This window comes from Equus caballus, chromosome 23 (assembly GCF_041296265.1).
Source record: "Equus caballus isolate H_3958 breed thoroughbred chromosome 23, TB-T2T, whole genome shotgun sequence".
Taxonomy (NCBI): Eukaryota; Metazoa; Chordata; class Mammalia; order Perissodactyla; family Equidae; genus Equus; species Equus caballus.
Genome location: NC_091706.1, coordinates 11,246,644 through 11,265,429, shown reverse-complemented (window position 1 = coordinate 11,265,429; position 18,786 = coordinate 11,246,644). Strand labels below are relative to the sequence as shown.

General features: G+C 47.3%; 1 protein-coding gene across 1 annotated transcript in view; it reads right to left on the bottom strand.

Annotated features, from left to right (window-relative positions):
• LOC102150963 (uncharacterized) overlaps positions 1 to 18,786 on the bottom strand; it is a 229,383-nt gene that overhangs the window by 125,705 nt on the left and 84,892 nt on the right. Inside the window, exons 6-8 of the mRNA XM_070248111.1 lie at positions 17,075 to 17,124; positions 14,754 to 14,869; positions 13,754 to 14,425 (exon numbers count right to left, since the gene is read on the bottom strand). Coding sequence (XP_070104212.1) covers positions 13,754 to 14,425; positions 14,754 to 14,869; positions 17,075 to 17,124 — 838 coding nt within the window. The remainder of the gene's footprint in view (positions 1 to 13,753; positions 14,426 to 14,753; positions 14,870 to 17,074; positions 17,125 to 18,786) is intronic.

Below are 18,786 nucleotides of genomic sequence, written 5' to 3'. Positions count from 1 at the left end.
TGTGTTCCAACTGCAAAAAATAATTTAAAAAATACCTCGTCAATTTATTTCACCCTGCCAATTGGATTGACTTTGGATAGAAGAGAATAAAGAAATACAGTACGACCACATCCTTGCGTGAGTTACTGTAGCAGACAGCTGACTGTCCCCAGACTCGTTCTCTCCTCCTTCCTGGGCACACAGACCCTCAGTAAGTTCCCCAGAGTCCTCTGCAGCTGTAGGTGGCCATGCAACGAAGTCTCCCCAGCAGAAGGAGAGCGGAAGTTATGAGCGTCATTACTGCCTCACCTGCTGAAGAGGAACCTGCTCCCGGCTTTCTGCCCTCGCTGCTTCACGGTGGCTGCAATGCAGACAGGGTGCAGTCCCAGCTCCCATCACGCAGCAGAGAAAATCCTCTAAGGCAGGGGTTCTCGATCAGAGGGAGTTTTGGACCCCAGGGGACATTTGGTAATGTCTGGAGACATTTTTGGTTACTAAAACTGGGGGAGGGCCTAACTACTAGCATCTGGGGGGTAGAGGCCAGAGAGGCTGCTAAACATCTTACAATGCACAGGACAGCCCCCCGCAACAAAGACTTCCCTGGCCCCAAGTGTCAATGATGCCGAAGCTGAACCACCTTGCCGTTAGGCCATGTTTCTCAAACATCGTGCATAATAATTACCCCAGTATCGTCTTAAAACGTAAATTCTGCTTCAGAAAGTTTGGGATGGGATCTGAGATTCTGCTTTTCTAACAAGCTTCCTGGGGGACGGCAGAGCAACCAGATGGGAAGAACAGAACTTGGGTCTCTGAACGGTCTCCTGGAGCACAGCTGCCCCCGCAAGACTGGCTGGAGTGCTCATGCACGGCTGCTGTTCAAACACACACGCCTGGACTCACTGTGGTCAGCTTGGGTCTCTCAGAGAGGCTGGTCACCATGCAGCCCTGACTGCTACAAACTGTGAATATCAACTTTCGTTGCGTAGTAGAAAAATCATTGTCTGTCTTACGGAAGCCACTGTGTTGGGGTCTCTGTTTTCACTCTAACTCGTACAGTTACCATCTGCAAATAATGGATGGGTACATCTTTTTTGCTGTTTGGCAAGAGAACTAAAGAGCCCCCGAGGGAGTATTTTCCAGAAAGGGAGACAAAGCAAAGGGAAGACATGGAATGAGATGGAGACCGCTCGAGCTATCTGAGGAGAGCGTACTGCTGCTGTAACAAATGACCGTTCACCGATGGCTTAACTGTTCTGGACGCCAGAACTCTAACACGGGTCTCCACGGGCTAAAATCAAAGTGTCCACAGGCTGCGTTCCTCTGGAGGCTCTAAGCAAGGATGGATTTCCTTCCCTGTTCCCTAGCTTCTAGAAGCTTCCTGAATTCCTTGGCTCATGACCCCTTCCTCTATCTTCAAAGCCAGCAACAGCAGGTTGAGCCCCTCTCATGCTGCCATCCCTCTGACTCTCGCTCCGTGCCTCCCTCTTCCACTTAAAAGGACCCCTGGGATCACACTGGGCCCATCCAGATAATCCAGGATTATCTCCCATCTCAAGGTTAGCTGTTTACCAATCATAATTCCATGTGCAACTTTAATTCCCCTTTGCCACATAATCTAGCATATTCACAGTTTCCGGGAATGAGGACATGGTTATGGGGGGGCGGAGGCATTATTCTGCCTTCTATAGGTGAGAAAGTAGGTTAGTCAGGCAGCCAGAAGGTAAGAAGTTAATATGCCAACCTGGAAAAGAGACAGGGTGCAGAGGAAAAAGAAATGATAGGTCATTTGAGAGTAAAATGAAAGAATCTCCTGGTCACTCCCAAAGTTCGGGAGCCGCAGCGCAATCCTAAGAAGCAAGTGTACCCCACCGCTCTGTGCGTTTTCAGTACAAAAGAATGACGCATCAGTGGTCCTGAGCTGGGTGAAAGAGTGATGCAGACAGAGGTTCTCCAGAATTCCGGGATCTTTATGCAGTCTGCCCTCACGATGTTTGATATCCATGGTGTGTAATAGTTTCTGTAAATTAAACTTCTTAATCTAACTTTATGATAAGAATCCTCGTCCTGTATTTCAGGTACTCCCTGGAGGGCAATATTCCAGAAAACCAGTTACCTGGGGGAATTCATGAAAACGTGCATGGATTAATAACAACTAACAGACGCAGACAAAGCAGATCCCAGCACAGCAGCATCATTCTATCCTTGCAAAAGCACCACGGAATTATTAGAGACTGGTACTCCCGTTTGAGAGATAAGAAAACAAAAGCTCAAAGGCTGAACACTTATCTATGTGCACAAGGCAAGGAAGACACAGAACTCAGACTCAAAGCCTTAATTCTGACTTCAGGTTCAGCTTTTTCTTTCAAAACACAACATGGCTCCAAACAGTCCAACTGCCCTGTGACAGAGGCGCTCAGGCAGTTAGGCTCAAATACTTCCTCAGCTCCAGCGACACCCAACCCTCCAGCCCCCTGCAGAAGGCTCAGCCAGGAGGCACCGGGAAGGGTGCCCCTGTACCTACAGTGAGTGACATATCAAACACAGACTTCAGCGTAATGTTTTGATTGTTAAATGCCAACTACGTAATTTCGATAACACATTTAGAGAAACATAATCCACTCTTAGAGCATAATGGTCTATCGGGAGTAATTGAACTCTTCTAAAACTTCGGCAGCATCAGCAACAAAGGCCAGGAACCAAAAGCCACGTTACAGTGAAGACACCTGGCTTGTGCCAGCCTGCTGTGTGACCCTGGGACTCCTGCCCTCCCTTCCAGGTCACATTCACTTTCTGTGTAACACTGGGATGAGAAAGTCTCGACTTCACGAGGCTGCAGTGAGGAATACAGGAGGTGATGTCCTGTGCGGTAGGCAGCTTGTGGGAGACTGTTGAGCCCACATGGTTTGTCTGAGTGGGTTTCTCTTTCTTGTACCCAAAACAGTCTTGCAAAAATAGGACGTGAAAGAGCTGACAACAATTCTTAGCCAGAGTTCCCAAGAAACATGAGTGTCATTTCTTTTCAGAAGCCTGGAGTTTTGCAAGAAAAGTTAGCACACAGCAGGCCCTCCTTCCATTCATTAATTCATTGATTCAGAATTAGTGATTAATAAACTACCATGACTGAGTGCCTGCTGGGTGCTAAGCACTGTTCTGGGCACCGGCAAGGAACAAGATGGACAAGAGGCCCACTCTCATGTAATCTGCCTTCTGGTGAGGAAGAAGTAAGTAAGTAGCATGATTTTGGAAAGTAGTAAATGGTCTGAAGAAAATAAAACAGCATCACAAGCTCAGACGTGGAAAAAGGTCTTTAAATTAGGTAACTGGGAGAGGTATTTTCCAGGAGCTGAAATTTGAGCCGACACCTGAAGGACAGATAAGGAGCCAAGGGCAGTTTAAGGATCTGGGGCCGAGTATTTCAGGAGAAGGGAACAGTGGGAATGAGCCTGGTCCCAGAATGGAAGCCACTCCCACAGTTTGCTGCTGGGCCGAGACCACCTCAATTAGCCCATCTGGTAGGCAAGCAGTCCATCTGCACGCGGAAAATCACAAGCTCCTAGAAGGGAACGCCAGCAGTGATTATTCACTCCCGTGATGCTGGAAGACACCACCTCCAGTGGGAAAAAGACTTGAAACAAATAAAAGAAAATGCTGCATGTTTGTGGCCAAACACCTGGGTCTGAATCCCAACTCCACATTTCGAGCAAGTTACTTGACCTCTCTGTGCCTCAGCTCCCTCGCCTGTAAAATCACAGCGCCTATCTCGCCAGGTCCTCTGAAGACTGAATGACTCCACTGCTTGGAGCAGAGCCTGGCGTGCGCACAGGAATACAATATGTGTCTATCACCACTGCTGTCACTACCACCGCCACCATTATTCTTTCCCATCCACACCGTCATCTCCCTGTCCCATTGAGAATAACCATCACTTGTCCCTGACTGGACTTTTGCTTTGCAACAACAGGAGTGCGTGTAAATTTACTGATTTACACCAATTCAACTATTAATCCACATCTTGGCACAGTCCTACCACCCCTGAATTTGGGATAGAAAACAATCAGCACCCACCCCACTGCTTATGAATCTAAACAGTAACAGCTGTCTTACCATCTTCTCCGTAATGTGGAAAGGAAGGAAATTTTATACATGAAGTACAACATTTTCACCACGTTCATATAACCGATACTTTCAGATCACTCTCAAACACACCCTCAACTTAGCAGCAAAGAACTCTAATCAAAGGAAGAGGGAGGGGGGAGGGAGAAGGGAAGAGCCAGGGACAAGATGAGAGGGAAGAAGGAGGGAGGGAGGGGGGAGGGAGAAGGGAAGAGCCAGGGACAGGATGAGAGGGAAGAAGGAGGGAGGGAGGGAGAAGGGAAGAGCCAGGGACAGGATGAGAGGGGGGGAGGGGGGAGGGAGAAGGGAAGAGCCAGGGACAGGATGAGAGGGAGGGAGGGAGGGAGGGAGGGAGGGTGGAGGGAGAAGGGAAGAGCCAGGGACAGGATGAGAGGGAGAGAGGGAGAGAGGGAGGGGTGGAAAAAAAGACATGCTAGCCAAGAGAAAGAGGTCACTTTCCATTTACTCCTCTTTCTTTGATGCCCCTCCATAAAGTACAAAAATTTTGTTCTTACAAGTCCCTTGCAACTTTTGCTAAATATATTTCAAGTTATTCTGTTTGGTTGGCTGGTTCTATAAATAGAATATTTTCTCTCATTATAGTTTCAAAACGGTTTGGGTAGGCATATAGGAAAACTACAGATTTTGCATAGTAATTTCCTCATCAGTGTCCTTAATGAACCCTATTATTGTTTCTAATAGATTCATGGGGGGATTGGTTATCTTAGATTTTCCAAAAGAAATGAAATTACTGGCAAATGGTGATAATTCTACCTCCCCCTTTCTTATTCTTTTTTGTATCTAACTGCATCATCTATTAATTACTGAGCAATGGTAAATAATAGTGATGATAATGGGCATTCTAGTCTTGCTCTGGATTTAATGGGAATGTTTCTAGTATTACACCATTAAAGATGATGCTGGCTTAGATGAACTCTGTATGACTCCACTCATAGGTGGAAGTTAACACATTGACAAGGAGATCTGATCGGTGGTTACCAGGGAAAAGGGGGGTGGGGGGAGGGCACAAAGGGGGAAGAGGTGTACCCACAACATGACTAACAATAATGTACAAGTGAAATCTCACAAGGTTGTAATCTATCATAACATTAATAAAAAAAAAAGATGATGCTGGCTTTGGGTAAGATCCCATTTTATTAGGAGGTGTTCTAAAAATTAGAAATAGATGCTAATTTAATCACATGCCTTTTAGCATCCATCAAATAAATCACAGAATTTTTCTCACTTACCCGTATTAAGAATAAGTCAAATTATAAGTCAAATTATTAGATTTCCTAAGATTGAACCATCCTTCCATTCCTGGAATAAACCCCACTGTGTCAGGACTTTTATTACTTTGTGAGCTAACCATTCACTTGCCCATTTCTCCACTCTGCAGGCTCTTTCAGATCACTGGCTATGACTGATTCATGTCTGCCCCAGCACAAAGTTGAAAGTCAATACATGTTTAATGAATAAATAAATGAATGAATAACTAAAATAACAAGTGCATGGAACCTCCCAAAATTAACCCTTTGTCCCTCTTTCTGGGTTAAAATACTCAGAGAGATCATACACCTGTCCCAAGTAGATCTTTATAGGTTTAATAAACATGTGGCTAGACTGGTCCCCACTTCTTCTAGCAACAGAACCCTCGAACACCTCATCTTCATGGGGAAACTATTCCCTATGGTCTCAATGGGACTAGCCCTGGTTGCTTACTCCCCCCACCACTCCAGGCCAAAGGGGTGGCTGCGTCAGCCAGGCCCGATCAGGGTAATACACAACGACAGCTTTAGGAATGAGCACATGACCCAACCTGGACCACAGGCATCTCCAGGAATTTCTTGCAGAAGCTCTTAAGAAAAATTTTTTCCAAATCACTTATCTACCCTAAGTTTCATGTAGCCTCATTATTAATTATCTCAGTGATCAGACATCACAAATGTGAACTTACATTTATAAGTAAAGTACCTTGTTCAGTGTGCCCAGACATCTTTAGATCAGCAAAACTGTACTCATGAAAATATGGGTCTGCGCTTCTCCTTTAGAGGCAATCCATCACGGAATCTTCTTGCCCTTCGGGAACTCAGCTTTGCTTGAATGTGTGGTCATTTCATATGGGCCTTTGTGGTGGAGCCATCTGCGTTTTAATGGAGAAGTTATTTCCTTCTCTATGGTTTACTACTGCTTTTGGTTGAGGGTATTTTTACGTGAATAGAGCTAGCTGAAAATTTTCAAGAGACCAAGAAAAGAGACTATAAAATTTAGAAAATTTTCTATTTCTGGAATTTTCAATAGCATTTACAATTCAACACAATGCAGAAGAAAACAATACACTAGAGACTTCCATAATGAGGTTTAACAATTCTGTAATTTGGGGGAAAGTATAAACCTCTCAATTTAAAAAATATATATTACTTCCAAAAGAATTAAATAAACATATAATGTTTGTATCGGGTTGCTGCTTACCATCTTGCCTAAAATGTAGTGAGATAACCTATCTGAGAATGAGGCAAGGTAGAGACAAACCCGGCAAAGAATGGAAAGAGACAGAGACCTTGTCAAATCATTCAAGCCCCTGGATTCAGCTTTTCCTGAAGCCACTTACCCCACAGACTTCCTAATTACATAAGCCAATAAAGCATCTTTTTTCGTTTATAATAATTTAAGCTCATTTTCTATCATTCACAACCAAAAAAGTATTGCCTAATTGATGTGTTGCTTTGTTTCCCTGTAAATATGCTTTACACATTCTTAAATAAAGATTGAAAAAAAAAAAAAGTAAAGGCAGGCAACCCTAACTAGTGAGTGTTAAGGAAAAAAAAATCAACCGCTTGCTTTTAATTAATGGCAAGATGGGCTGAAAAGCTCCCTTAGTGAATTATAATTTCAGACTGAAATTCCCAAAACAGTTACAGAGGAGCTTGTCAAGCCGCAGAAACCAATGGAATCAAGAGATTACTTGAAAGATCGGTGGTTCAATCAGTCTCAGAAATAGCATCCATTATGCAAACCCAAAACCTTTAAAACTTTCTAACGCACAACCCTAGCAATCTCTCATTCACCTAAAGTCTCAAGGCCCCTCTCCTGACTCAATTTAAAACTAAAAATGCATGGTATGATTTACAAAAGTTAAAATAATTAAATCATGTTCTGATGGCCACAGAACTCCAGGGAAAGTGGCCAAATCGCAACGTAGGGAGTTTGGCGGGGTCTTCTCGAACAGTCCTGCCTTCTCCCGTGCCTTCAGCTCTACAGAAAAATGGAAGGCAAAGCATGCCCTCGGCATTCTAAATGCCTCAGTCCCTCTCCAGGGCAAGCGGCGTCCATTCCTACTGTGGGCTCAAGAAAATGTGAGCAGGAAAGCCCCGAGAGCCTGCCCCCTTCCATACCCCGTCCCCTTACTGGAGAAGGCTGGCGGCAGGTACCCCAGGAAATCAGACTCTTCTCCTCCTCCTTCAGCTCATGTCACAGTAGACCAAATTCTGGAATCGGTTTGGATTATTCTCTGGAGAGCTACTTAAGAGCCGCTTCAGGGTTTGAAATCCCTCATTCAGACATAATCTTGAAATGAAAGACGATTTGCTAATGAAAAATGCATTACAGCTTTCTCTGTAGGGCCTTCCATACTGATAGGCAGGATAAAAGGAAGGAATTGAAGGAATGAAGGAGAAAAGCAAAGGAAAAGGAAAATTAGGAGAGACAGAGAGGAGAGAAGGAGAAGAAGAAATTTATCATGTCACACACTCTGCGTGGGGGCACTTTCTAAGGGCCACTTCATTTCACCCTCACATAATCACTTGCAAGTAAGTAACATTGAGCCCATTCTGCAGACAAAAAACTGGCGGCTTGGTGATATTAAGTAACTTGTCTAAGGTCACGCAAGGAGGATGCAGTGGATTCTGACTCAGAGATACAAAAACAGGCTCCAAATAATGTTGCTCCTACAGTGCTCTCGTGCTTCCTCTGAAGGGTCTAACACAGACGTCTGCTCCAGAACCAAAGCATTTTAGTGGGCGAATGGGCCCTACGGAGACAATATAACCTCATCAGAAAAGAAACAGGGATTTTAAAAAAAAAGAAAAAAAGAAAAGAAAAGAAAAGGAGAGAAAGAAACAATTTAACATAAGTAACCCGACGCCCCACAGAACTAGGATGGGGCAAGGCAAAGCCAGAACCCAATTTTTCTAACTCTCAGGTCTCACTCAATCCACCTGACCAGAACCTATTATATAAGTATAGTTTATCAATATGGATCAAATAGGGGACTGCCTCATTAATGAGTGAAAAGCTGAAAATTTTCTCAACTTCTGGAAAATGTTCATTGGGAACAAATGGGAAATTTTGGGGGGAATTGTCCTTTTCTGCCTCAATGTTCCTCTTTCTACCCAGCTCCTTTTGCTGTTGTTGCAATGTATCTGGGAGGTATTTGCCCCACGCTCTTGCAAAATCTGCAAAGGAGGAAAACTCTAACCTAAAATAGCACACAGAAGCCACAATTCTGACAACCACAAAGGGTACGGGTGTGCCAGTTACTTTCCGAAATGAGTTTAAGCCAGAGTCACAGACTGGTAGCCGGCTGGCTGTACCCAGCCCACAGGTGGGTTTTGTTTGTCTGCAGTGCTGGCCCACACTGCGCTCGGAAGAAATTTCCATCTGTTGCCAGCATTAAACACCAGATAATTTCACATCAAAAACTGGATTTCCAGTTTCTCTCACCAAGTGGAAGATCTGATAACCCTGATGCCACATTTGCACGTGGAAAAGAGCAGCTGCCCCTTTAGACAGAGCTTGTGCGTCCCAGTTTCTCCCCACCTGGTCTGTTTCACTCATTTATACAATCGCTGTGGGCCCAGAAGGCATGTGAGTTGGTGACCCTTGGTTCAAGAGGTTAAGCAGATAAGTAGACTGCAAAGCCAATCATTATTAGACTTTTCCTAAAAACACCCCCAATAACAGACTCTTCTCTCAGTATTAAGACAGCTGTGACAGAAGGTAAGGCATATGAGACCAAAAGGATTTGAGAAATGGAAAAACCCAGTAGTTGAGTCCATTTGGATTTTTGGTCTAGGATACTCACTTTTTGCTTAGAAAATACATTCACTTTTATTATTTCATTTATTCCTCTCAACAATCCTGCAAGGAAGGAATTATTCTCAGATAAACAAACTGAAAATGAGTGATGTTAAATCAGTTATCCAACCAAGATCATCTAACTAGTAAGTTGCAAAACCCAATTTTGTCCAGCTACAAACACCTTGCTTTTGAAGTAATGAAAGAACACTCTGTAAGGCCATAAGGCCTGTTTCCACCTCAGGGCCTTTGTACCTGCTGTTCCCTCTACTGGAAACCTCTCCACGTAGATCTCCATATGGAAGGATCTTACTCTTTCACTTCATTTACATCCCCTCCCCAGAGAGGTTTCCCCTAACCATTTGACTTAAATTAATATCTGTGCATGCACACACACACACACACACACCCCAATTACTCTCTAGACTCCTTCTTCTCAAAGTGAGGTTCAGGGATCAGCAGCATCAGCATCAACTGGGAAGTTAGAAATGCAGAGTCTGAGGCCCCTCCCCAGACCTGCTGAATCAGAATCTGCATGTTAACAACACCCCAAGTGATCCATGTGCATTTCAAGTTTAAAAAGCACTGCTCTACAGGAGCCCTGCCCAGTGGAAATGCAATGGGAGTCACAAATGTCATTTTAAGTTTTCTACAGAAACATTAAAAAGGTTAAAAGAAAGACTCGTTTGTTTGCTGTCTCCCCTACCGCCCTACTAAAAGATGCCATTTCCACAAGAACAGGTCCTCCTTCTGTCTTGTTCTCCACTTTATCCCCAGTACCTAAAACAGTACTGGGCACATGGTAAGCGTTATTAAGTGTTTGTTGAATGAAAGAAGGAAAAGACATTCTAGTACTTTCTGTGCGGCACCGTGGTACAGGGAAAGAAACCAGCACTCTGAAATTGGACAGATGTGGTCAACTCAACCACTGACCAGCTGAGCAACCTTCAGCAAGTGGTTCACCCTCCGGGAGCCACCTGGAGTGTAAACCAGAAATGTTGCTATTTAAGTCACAGCCTCATCATGACACCCCGATGTGATAACATGTCTGTGAAGCACCAACCACCACAATCACAGGCATTCAATCAATGCCAGCGCTTTTCCATTGTCCTCTTTCATTCTCTCCAAATACCACATGCGAATAACGCTGCTGACCACTTTCCTCTGTGTGGCATGAGCATGACTGAAGCTGTTTTCCTGAGTTATTTTCCCCCAGCCAATGGGACCTGTGTAATAACTGCTACCACTGCAGACAACTGGAAACCCTGGAGGGTCACTTCTCATCACCCTGGAGCTGAGTGGCTCCCAAAGCAAAGTGGTCACGGTTACTGCTCAGTCTGTAAACCACGAGGGAGCCCACAGCTCGAGTCGTCTCTGTCACTTTGATGAGTTCTGCTGTGGTAGCCAGTTGGCCTGCCACAAGGTCCCATCCCTTAGAAGAGTTCAAGGTCTCTGCCCAGCCAGAGTGTATCAGCTCATACTGAAAGGTGCGTTCTGGCTTTACCCTTTTATTTGGGGGGTGGACAGAGGAAGGAGTGGAGGGTTTAATCTACTCCCATTTATTAGTCACTGGCCTTTGTCCATCCACCAAGTGAGGCTTGCTTCTCCATAGCTTTAACACACACATCCTAATCCATCAGTCTATCCTGCCCTGAAAATCCAATGCACATGTTCTCATCTCAGATGTGTCTTTGACTCACGTTAGATCAACAGCACAGGAGAAAGCAAAACCCAGATTTAGATACAGCCTGAGGGACACCAGAAATAAAACTGCTAGGGCTGCCTAGTTGGATATGAGGAAACCCCAAGCCAGCTGTGCCAAGAGCAGCCCCAATTTCTTCTCGCTCTCCCTCTTGCTGAAAACACAGCCAGAACAGAAACGCTAGCAGAATTAGTAGGCTATTGGGAAACACGCTGAAAAGAAAAACAAAAACAAAATAAATATATGGGGGGAAATCAAAGCCTTTAATTAACCTGTGGACCTCTAACCAGTTAAACAGTAGAGTAAGATTTCAGGCAGAATATGCGGTATAACCATTTAAGTAGAGATGCCACCACTGAAAAGACGCAGTTGCACCAGGGAACCAAGAGGAAGGGTTTCTGTTACTGGTTTGAATCAATGCCACTGTTTCCTTTTCTACAATAGAGTGAGACTGTCATCCCCTCTTCCTACATGGGAGAGAGAGGACCCTGAAGAGGTGCAGCAAGTAAAAATCCCACAAATGTCCTCAAAGCAATGCTGTCCCTCATAAGGCTGGAGAGCCATCCAAGGTCAGTGCCAGCCCACTCGGCTCCTGCAGGTCCAAGGGGTTTCTGGGAGTCTTCTCAACAGCCAGGTTTGGGTGGCTAATGATTCCCTCTATGTTAGACAGATTCTCCTCCCGCACTTCCAATCGGCACCACTGAGCATAAGGGTCTCCCACAGGCAAGTCACTGGGGTAGCAGATCGAGGACACAGAGACACCGCATGGTCCTCTCAAGTGAGGATCAAGAGGATCCAGTTCTGTCCACACCTCTCCAGTGGAACAGTTCAACAGGTGGCTACCAAATACTGACACCCAATACCACAAGGCCCAAAAACCACAAGTCATGGCTGAGAGTACCACAGAGCTGGAATGACATCTTGAGTAGCCACGTCATGACAGCGAGGCCGGTTCATACCTTCCTTTCCCAGCCGCAGTGTAAAACAACATGAGAAAATCTGCCATCTTCTGTCCTTTCATTCAGAATATTCTCCAGACCCTACGATGGGACCTCCTGACACGCACTCCACCACGCACACGACATCAACGTTATTTTAAGTCACCTGAATAAAACACCCCATCTCTATTTGCAGCTGCCACAAAGCAACACAACACATGTTGGAAAGGTCTGATCTTCAGGCCTTCCTCTCCCCCAAAGGGCATCTGACACTTCTCACAAGATACACAGCTTTAAAATTAGAGCTGGAAAAGACCACAGAGACCCTCATAGGGCTGAAGCTACCCCACAGCAGAAATCAGAACATTCCTACAACCAACAATTAAACAACCGAAATCTTCCCAAACATCTCCTTCCTTCTCTGGTTGGCTGTCGTTGCATTAATCATCCTGACACCTTTTTAATTATAATCGCAAACTCGAAGCCATGACTTGCAATGTTATAAATACTGATTTTCCAGTTCAAGCAGGCATTGACTGGTTTCTGTTTTGATAGGAAGCGGCTGTTTGAAGCCTCCTAAAATGTTGCAATTAGTTCTCTCGGTTGAAACAGACAAGACATTAACAGACACATTTGCTGTTTCCATTTAACCTGCTGGAATGTTTATGCCTAAGGGTACTTTTCTCAAGCTTTGAAAGCATAAGGGGTATTTTCTAAAGCAGAAGAAATCAATCAATACATATTATATATTCATATATAATAGATATTATATAATACATACCTATAATAATATATATTATTATATAATACACATTTACTATATGTTTCTGAAGTGAGGTTATTTCTAAAACTTTCACAGGCTGTAATTTAAACTTAGAAAGCACATCTCTTCAACAGCAAGGCAACTTGTCAGCAAACAATCCTTATTTTATCTATTGGCCTTGTGAAGATGATAATACCACTTTAGCTGACAAAGCCTGTGTTTGTCTGACAATTCCAATTAATTACTGAGACGCAACAGAGATGGGACCAGCCATCCAGATGTTTTTCAGAAAGAGATAAAAAGGCGGGGGGAGCAAAGGAGGTTTGCCTTTTGGGCATCTGCTCCAGTGTTTTTTAAGTGTTATGGCGGGCAAGAAAGCCGGATTACTAATTTATTTTACCTGCACTTAACTTTCTACTCTCCTCTCCTTTCCCTCACTGCTGGGAGACGGTGGAAGAGAAGAGAGATGAATACCTCACAAGACAGAAGCTCCAATCTGTTGCCAAGGAGGCGCCCGTTAGAAAGGGCAGGGGTGCAGGATGTAAAAACTCTTAGGGCACCGACTGTCGTGCAGACCTTGATGCTCCTGATGCCAAAGCAACCCAGGGTTGCTGGAGATGGGGAACATCCTCAGTCTTTTCTAGCAAGCCAAAACTCGCCAGCATCATCTTTTTAACTGTTCCCTGTTCATTTTGCTCTAAGCTGAAAACAGTAAAGTCGGATTCCAGACACGCAAATACGTTTGAGGGCGATTTTGAGAGATTCCAGGAGATCTCAAAGCCCTTCAGACAATCTCGCTATCCTGCTTCATGCCTTAGCGTCCCCAACGCAGCAGCGCTGAGCCCCACAAGAGACTGGCCTGGGAAACACCCCGCGGGCACCTGGGCTGGGGATTTCCAGGGGTGGAGCTAGGCAGCTTCAGAATGCACCTCCCTGGGTGAAGAGCCTGAGGCAGGCAGGGCAGTGTGACACCAGCTGCCCTAGCCCTGAAATATAGTGATCCCTGGCCAGCCTCCAGCCCTCTCCGCGCTCCCCCGAGCAGCCCCGCCAGGGTCCGCAGAGCCCTCATGGGGCGAAGGGCTCTCGGGGAGGTGCCTGGGTGTCGAAGGGCGTGGGAAGCCGCAGCTTTCCCTCTGGGTCTTCCCCACCCATCTATCGCCTGCGCCGAGCCCAGGGTCCTACCTGTACCACTCCAGCCCCTTTTCGTAGTTCCTGTCGAAGAAGCGTGGCTCTACGCCCACGGCCCGCATGCCCGGGTGGACTCCGATCGCCTCCAGCAGCTCGCGGGTGCCTCCTTTCTTGACCCCGATGATGACCGCCTGTGGCAGCTTCTTCTCCCCATAGTTGGGGGTGCTGAGGGCGCCGCCCCTCTCGCTGCTCCCATTGACCGCTCTCCGGCCTGCGAGCTCCTTGTGGGTGGTGCTGGACTCCTGCGCTTCCCTCTCCAGCAGCGCGCTCTGCGCCGTGATCATCTCGCCAGGGGCCACAGGGGTCAGAGCCAGGTGTCCCGAGCACCCCCGCCGCCGATCGCCAGACCCCAGCCGTCGGCCCGGGGGCAGGGGGCTGCTTGGAGGGCTCCGGGGGCTCCCCGCGGCTCGCGTTGTCCGGCGGCAGCGCGGACGGCTGCGAGGGGGTGCCGAGGCGCATGGGGGGCGGCAGTAGAGAGGGTGGCGGCGGGCTCGGCGGGGGCTCGGCGGCAGTGCGGGCGGCTCCTGCAGCACCACGGGGAACTGCAGGGTGCCCGAGCCGCCCAGGAGGCTGTAGCACAGGTAGGTGACAGACAGGGACAAGGTGCAGAGAAAAAGCAGCTTGCGCGCCAGGCGGCGGCGGCGCGGCGAGAGGTGGAGGCGGAGGCTGAGGAGGTGGGGGCCATGGGGTCAGCACGGCTCCGGGCTCGCTGCGGCAGCGGCGGCGGCGGCAGCCCCCGGCTCTGCCGGGACATGGTTTCAGCCGCCGCCAGAGCCCCCGCCCGCCGCCCGCCCCCCGCCCCCCCAGCCGCCCAGACTGCATGAAGCGACGCCACTGCACCCCCGGCCCTGGCCGCTGTCGCGCTGCGCCGGGGAAGAGCCCGGCTGCATGATCCCCCTCCCCACTCTTCCCGCAGAGTCCGGGTGGGCCCCCACCACCCACCTCAGCCTCTGGCAAGGGGCCCAAGGGAGGCGCGCGGACCCGCCGGCTGCACCTGCTCCGTCTGCAGCGCCCACGCTTCCCCCGGCTCTGACGCGGCTCCTGCTTCAGTCTCTGCCGCCGCCGCCGCGCCCTGTCGCAGCCCTGAGTTCCTTCCCCGCTGCTAACTTTCTGCGGGGAGAGAGAGGCGCGGAGGGGAGGCGGAGGGGCCAGGGCGCGCGGTCCGTGCCGCTGAGGGAAGAGGGAACTCGCGCGCGCCTGCAGATCGGGACGCGGAACAGAGGCGGGCGCTAGGCCTGGGGCACCCGGCAAAGCGGAGATCGTGCCCCCTCCCCCACCCCCCCCACCCGCACCACATTCATGCTGGAGAGGTTCCCGTCCCCGGGAGCCTGGGACGCCAGTTTCTCCTTCCCTCTCCTGATACTTTCAGAGACTTAGAGCCCGACGCCTGCCGCCAGTGCCGCCCAACAGGTGGCTGGGGGCCACAAGTTGGTGAGCTCTCGCTTCCCCTTTTCTCATGGGACTCCAGGCAAACTCGGTCCATCCGTGACCCGCCCTTCTCCCTCCCTGGACATCCTCCTGCCTTTGACCCAGGAGGAATTTCTTGTCTGTACCAGGTTTCCCATCCCAACTTACATCTTTCCAGCCTCCCCATCTTAGCTTGGAGCTCCTGATTGGCGGAGCTTCGACACAAACCCCCAAATTTCCTTGCCCTAGAGCTTTTGCCTCTGTCCCGCCACCGGTTGACTGTGCTTTCTGCTCCAAGAGGAGAGGCTATCTCCTCCTGGACACCCTGAACCACAGATGCACATGCGCCCCTTGGGGGCCATTGCCGCTAAAGGAGTTCAGATTTCCCTGGACCAAAATAGACTGAGACTATCATCGCTCTGAACACCTTATAAGCAGAGAGAAGCTGTGTTGCTGTGTCTGTGCATCGCTTCATTGAATTAAAAAGTATCTTCTTTGCAGAGAGATTTCCGTCCCTCACCTCCCTCTCCTGGGGGGAATGGTAAACATCAGGCTTTGGAACATTCAAAACTAGACTTTGCTTCCTGTTTCCTTTTGCTCAGGGAGGTGGAGGAAACGCGAGGCTGGAATGGCAGGAAGAGGCAGAGCGGTCAACTGAGGCACTCCAGCGGACTCTGCTTCCTGGGGGCAGGGGCTGGCCCTGCAAGCACCTGGCGCCAGTCTTTCCCAGAGGCTGGCTCCAGTGAGTCCTGTTTACCCTGCTAGCCACAGCTGGGTGCCTGGAGGGTCTGCTTTCGCCTACAGGGCTGATGTGGTTGGCATCTCCGGTTGTGTTTGATGACATAACAGGGACAACGGTTGAAAGAAAATGTATATAATGTCTAAATATTAACTAGATACCTAGTGCCAAAGAGAGAAAAAAATGTTACTCCAATAACATGAACACAGACTTTTCCCTGAGTGAACAGAAGCTCACGGCTGCTCTCAGCTGGACGTGAGCTTCATTCTCTGCAGCTTCAGCTCAGATAAAGATTATTCCTTTAGAATATATTTTTTATGGTACACCGGAGACCTCTGAAATGCAGAGTCTGGTGTCCTGTAAATCATTTCGTGGAACTAGGGATGCTTTTTCAAACACCACGCGACTGCACTCCTGTAATGTTAATGGGAAGGGGCCAACTGGAGCTGGGAGCAGCACAGCTTGCCCATCCCTCCTTCGGCTCCAAGCCCAGCTCTGGGTGGTCGCCCAGGAGGGCCCGGTTGCAGCAAATATTGTTACTGCCGTGGTCCATCTCCCTTTCAAAGCTCAGGCACCAGGATGCCCAGCACGTGGTCCAGGGGCCTCCCTACAGTCCCTGCCTGGCTCCCAGACTCCTCTGTGCCCGCTCTCGGCAATCCAAATGAACCTGCTCTGTAGCTAGTTTTACTAAAGATGTGCTTTCAAATTTGGAAAGGTTTTGATAAAATGGTACTAACATTTAACTTAGAGGTGGCAAACTGGTAACAAATTAAGAGCTGAATGTGGCCAGCGCAGCGATATTAAGAAGTTTAAACCGGTTGCCATGTTGTAAAATTGAGGACTTTCCAAAAAATTTGGCTATGAGTTTTCTGCTGAAATACTGGATCTCAGCGAGAACCGAGAGGCCCCCCTGACATGGAGCATGTGCCCTGTTCTTCATGGTGCCCCCCCCCAGAGTGCCCTCATACATTTCTGTTACTTGCGTGGATGCTGCTAATGAGGACACTTCCCAGTGTCCCTTCTCCCTCTTGTCCACAGATAGTCCTACTTAAATAAGAGACTCTTGAAAGAACGGAACCCCATTGGTGAAATGTTAGGCCCCACAACTGATGGGGAAGAGATGATTTTGGGGGAGAGGAGCTTTGTAGATTTCTCACTTGGGCACTTACCTGTTTTGTTCTCCATCCAGGTTTTTTCTGGGAGCAAGTTCTTGAGAAACCTATAATGAAAAGTAGGAGCTATCTACATAGGGAGAACTCAGACTTCGTTCAGCAATTCCCTGGGGGTCTGGAGACTGGATAGAATACATTTTTCTTTTTCCATTGCCAACACCCATGCCCATTCAGGCCTATGTGAGTTTTTACAATGCTCCTCCAACTGGTCTCCAGGCCTCCAGCGTGCCTCATTTCTCTTCATCATAGAGGACAATAGCAGATCAATGTTTCTGAGGCATGGCTCCACCAGTGCCCTCTCTGATGCAGAAACCTTCCTCTCACTGCCTACCTGATAGACTTCAACTCTCTGCCTTAGCACTCAAGGGCCCCTCCGCCTTTCATGTATCCCACAGTCCTGCCAAACGGAACAGTACCCACTACCCAAAAACACACATTGCATTCTTCTCTTTCACCTCTGCCTGATCAGATGATGGAGTTGAAACAAAGCCATCATTTGCTAGTTAAGTGACTTTCAGACAGGTCATTTCACCTCTCTGACCCTCAGTTTCTGCATATGTAAGTGATGAATAGTAAGACTCACCTCATATTGTTTTTATAAAGAATTAAATTGACTTAGCATATGCAAAAACACCTGCCTCCCTGCCTGACATGCTGCAGCCACCAATAATTATTCGGACCTAAATATTGGCTCATGACATGCCCTGCTTCTTTTCCTATTAAAACCTTATCCTTAAAAAATAGGCATGTACCCTTTCTTCAAAACCAGCCCAAGGTGTAAACTGAAGTTCACTTTCCTAAGCTGCTCAGTGACATTTATAACACCAAGTCTAATGCCTTAGATCGTTTTTTTTTATAAGCAAAAGAAGCTAACTCTGCCTAACTTCAGTTTTCTTATTAAAGAAATTGACAAAGGATTTATGGTAAATCACATAACTGAAGGGAATTTTTGAGAAATCAACAAACAAAAAGCAAAAATAAGCTTTGGAAGTCACAATACAGCATAGTGTATAGTTATTATTACTGCCGTTCACCAGATATTGTCGGCTCTTCTCTGGCACACAGAAGGGATGTATCTTCTTGGCCCCTTAAAGTCAGATCTGACTCTGTGACCCTTTGGCGAATGAAACTTGAGCAAAAGTGAGGTTGTCTCTTCCAGACAGAACCTTTCGCAAACAGTGGGAGTGTGTTTTTCCTGCCTGGCAGTTGTGCAAGAAGTTGGATCGAGCCTCTTTTAGCTGCCATCTACTCAATCCTCCAGACTGAGGAACGATAATACAGAGCCAGCCCCTGATGACATGGAGCATGTTCGAGAAATAAACCTTGGTTATTTTTAGCTGAGACTTGGGAGTTTGTTGTGAATACAGCACAACATGGACTATCTGACTGATGAAAACATACATATTATCAATTTCCTCTGCTGATGACCTAAATGACTTCAGTGAGCCAATATTAGAATTCCTTTTCACAAAGGTGGATAAGTGACAGAACAGAAGTCTACACTGTCCCAGTAGTGTAGACAGATACCATATCTTATATATAGCAAAGGTATTTCCTCATTTTGTCCTTTACAATAAAAAAGTATATCTATAGAAATCTGGAGGTAAAGCTCCAGACAAAACCAACATGGTGACAATGAGGAACATTACATACTTGTAAAAGGAGCAACGGATGAGAAAATAATAATAATGGCTGGGAACTTACAGAAC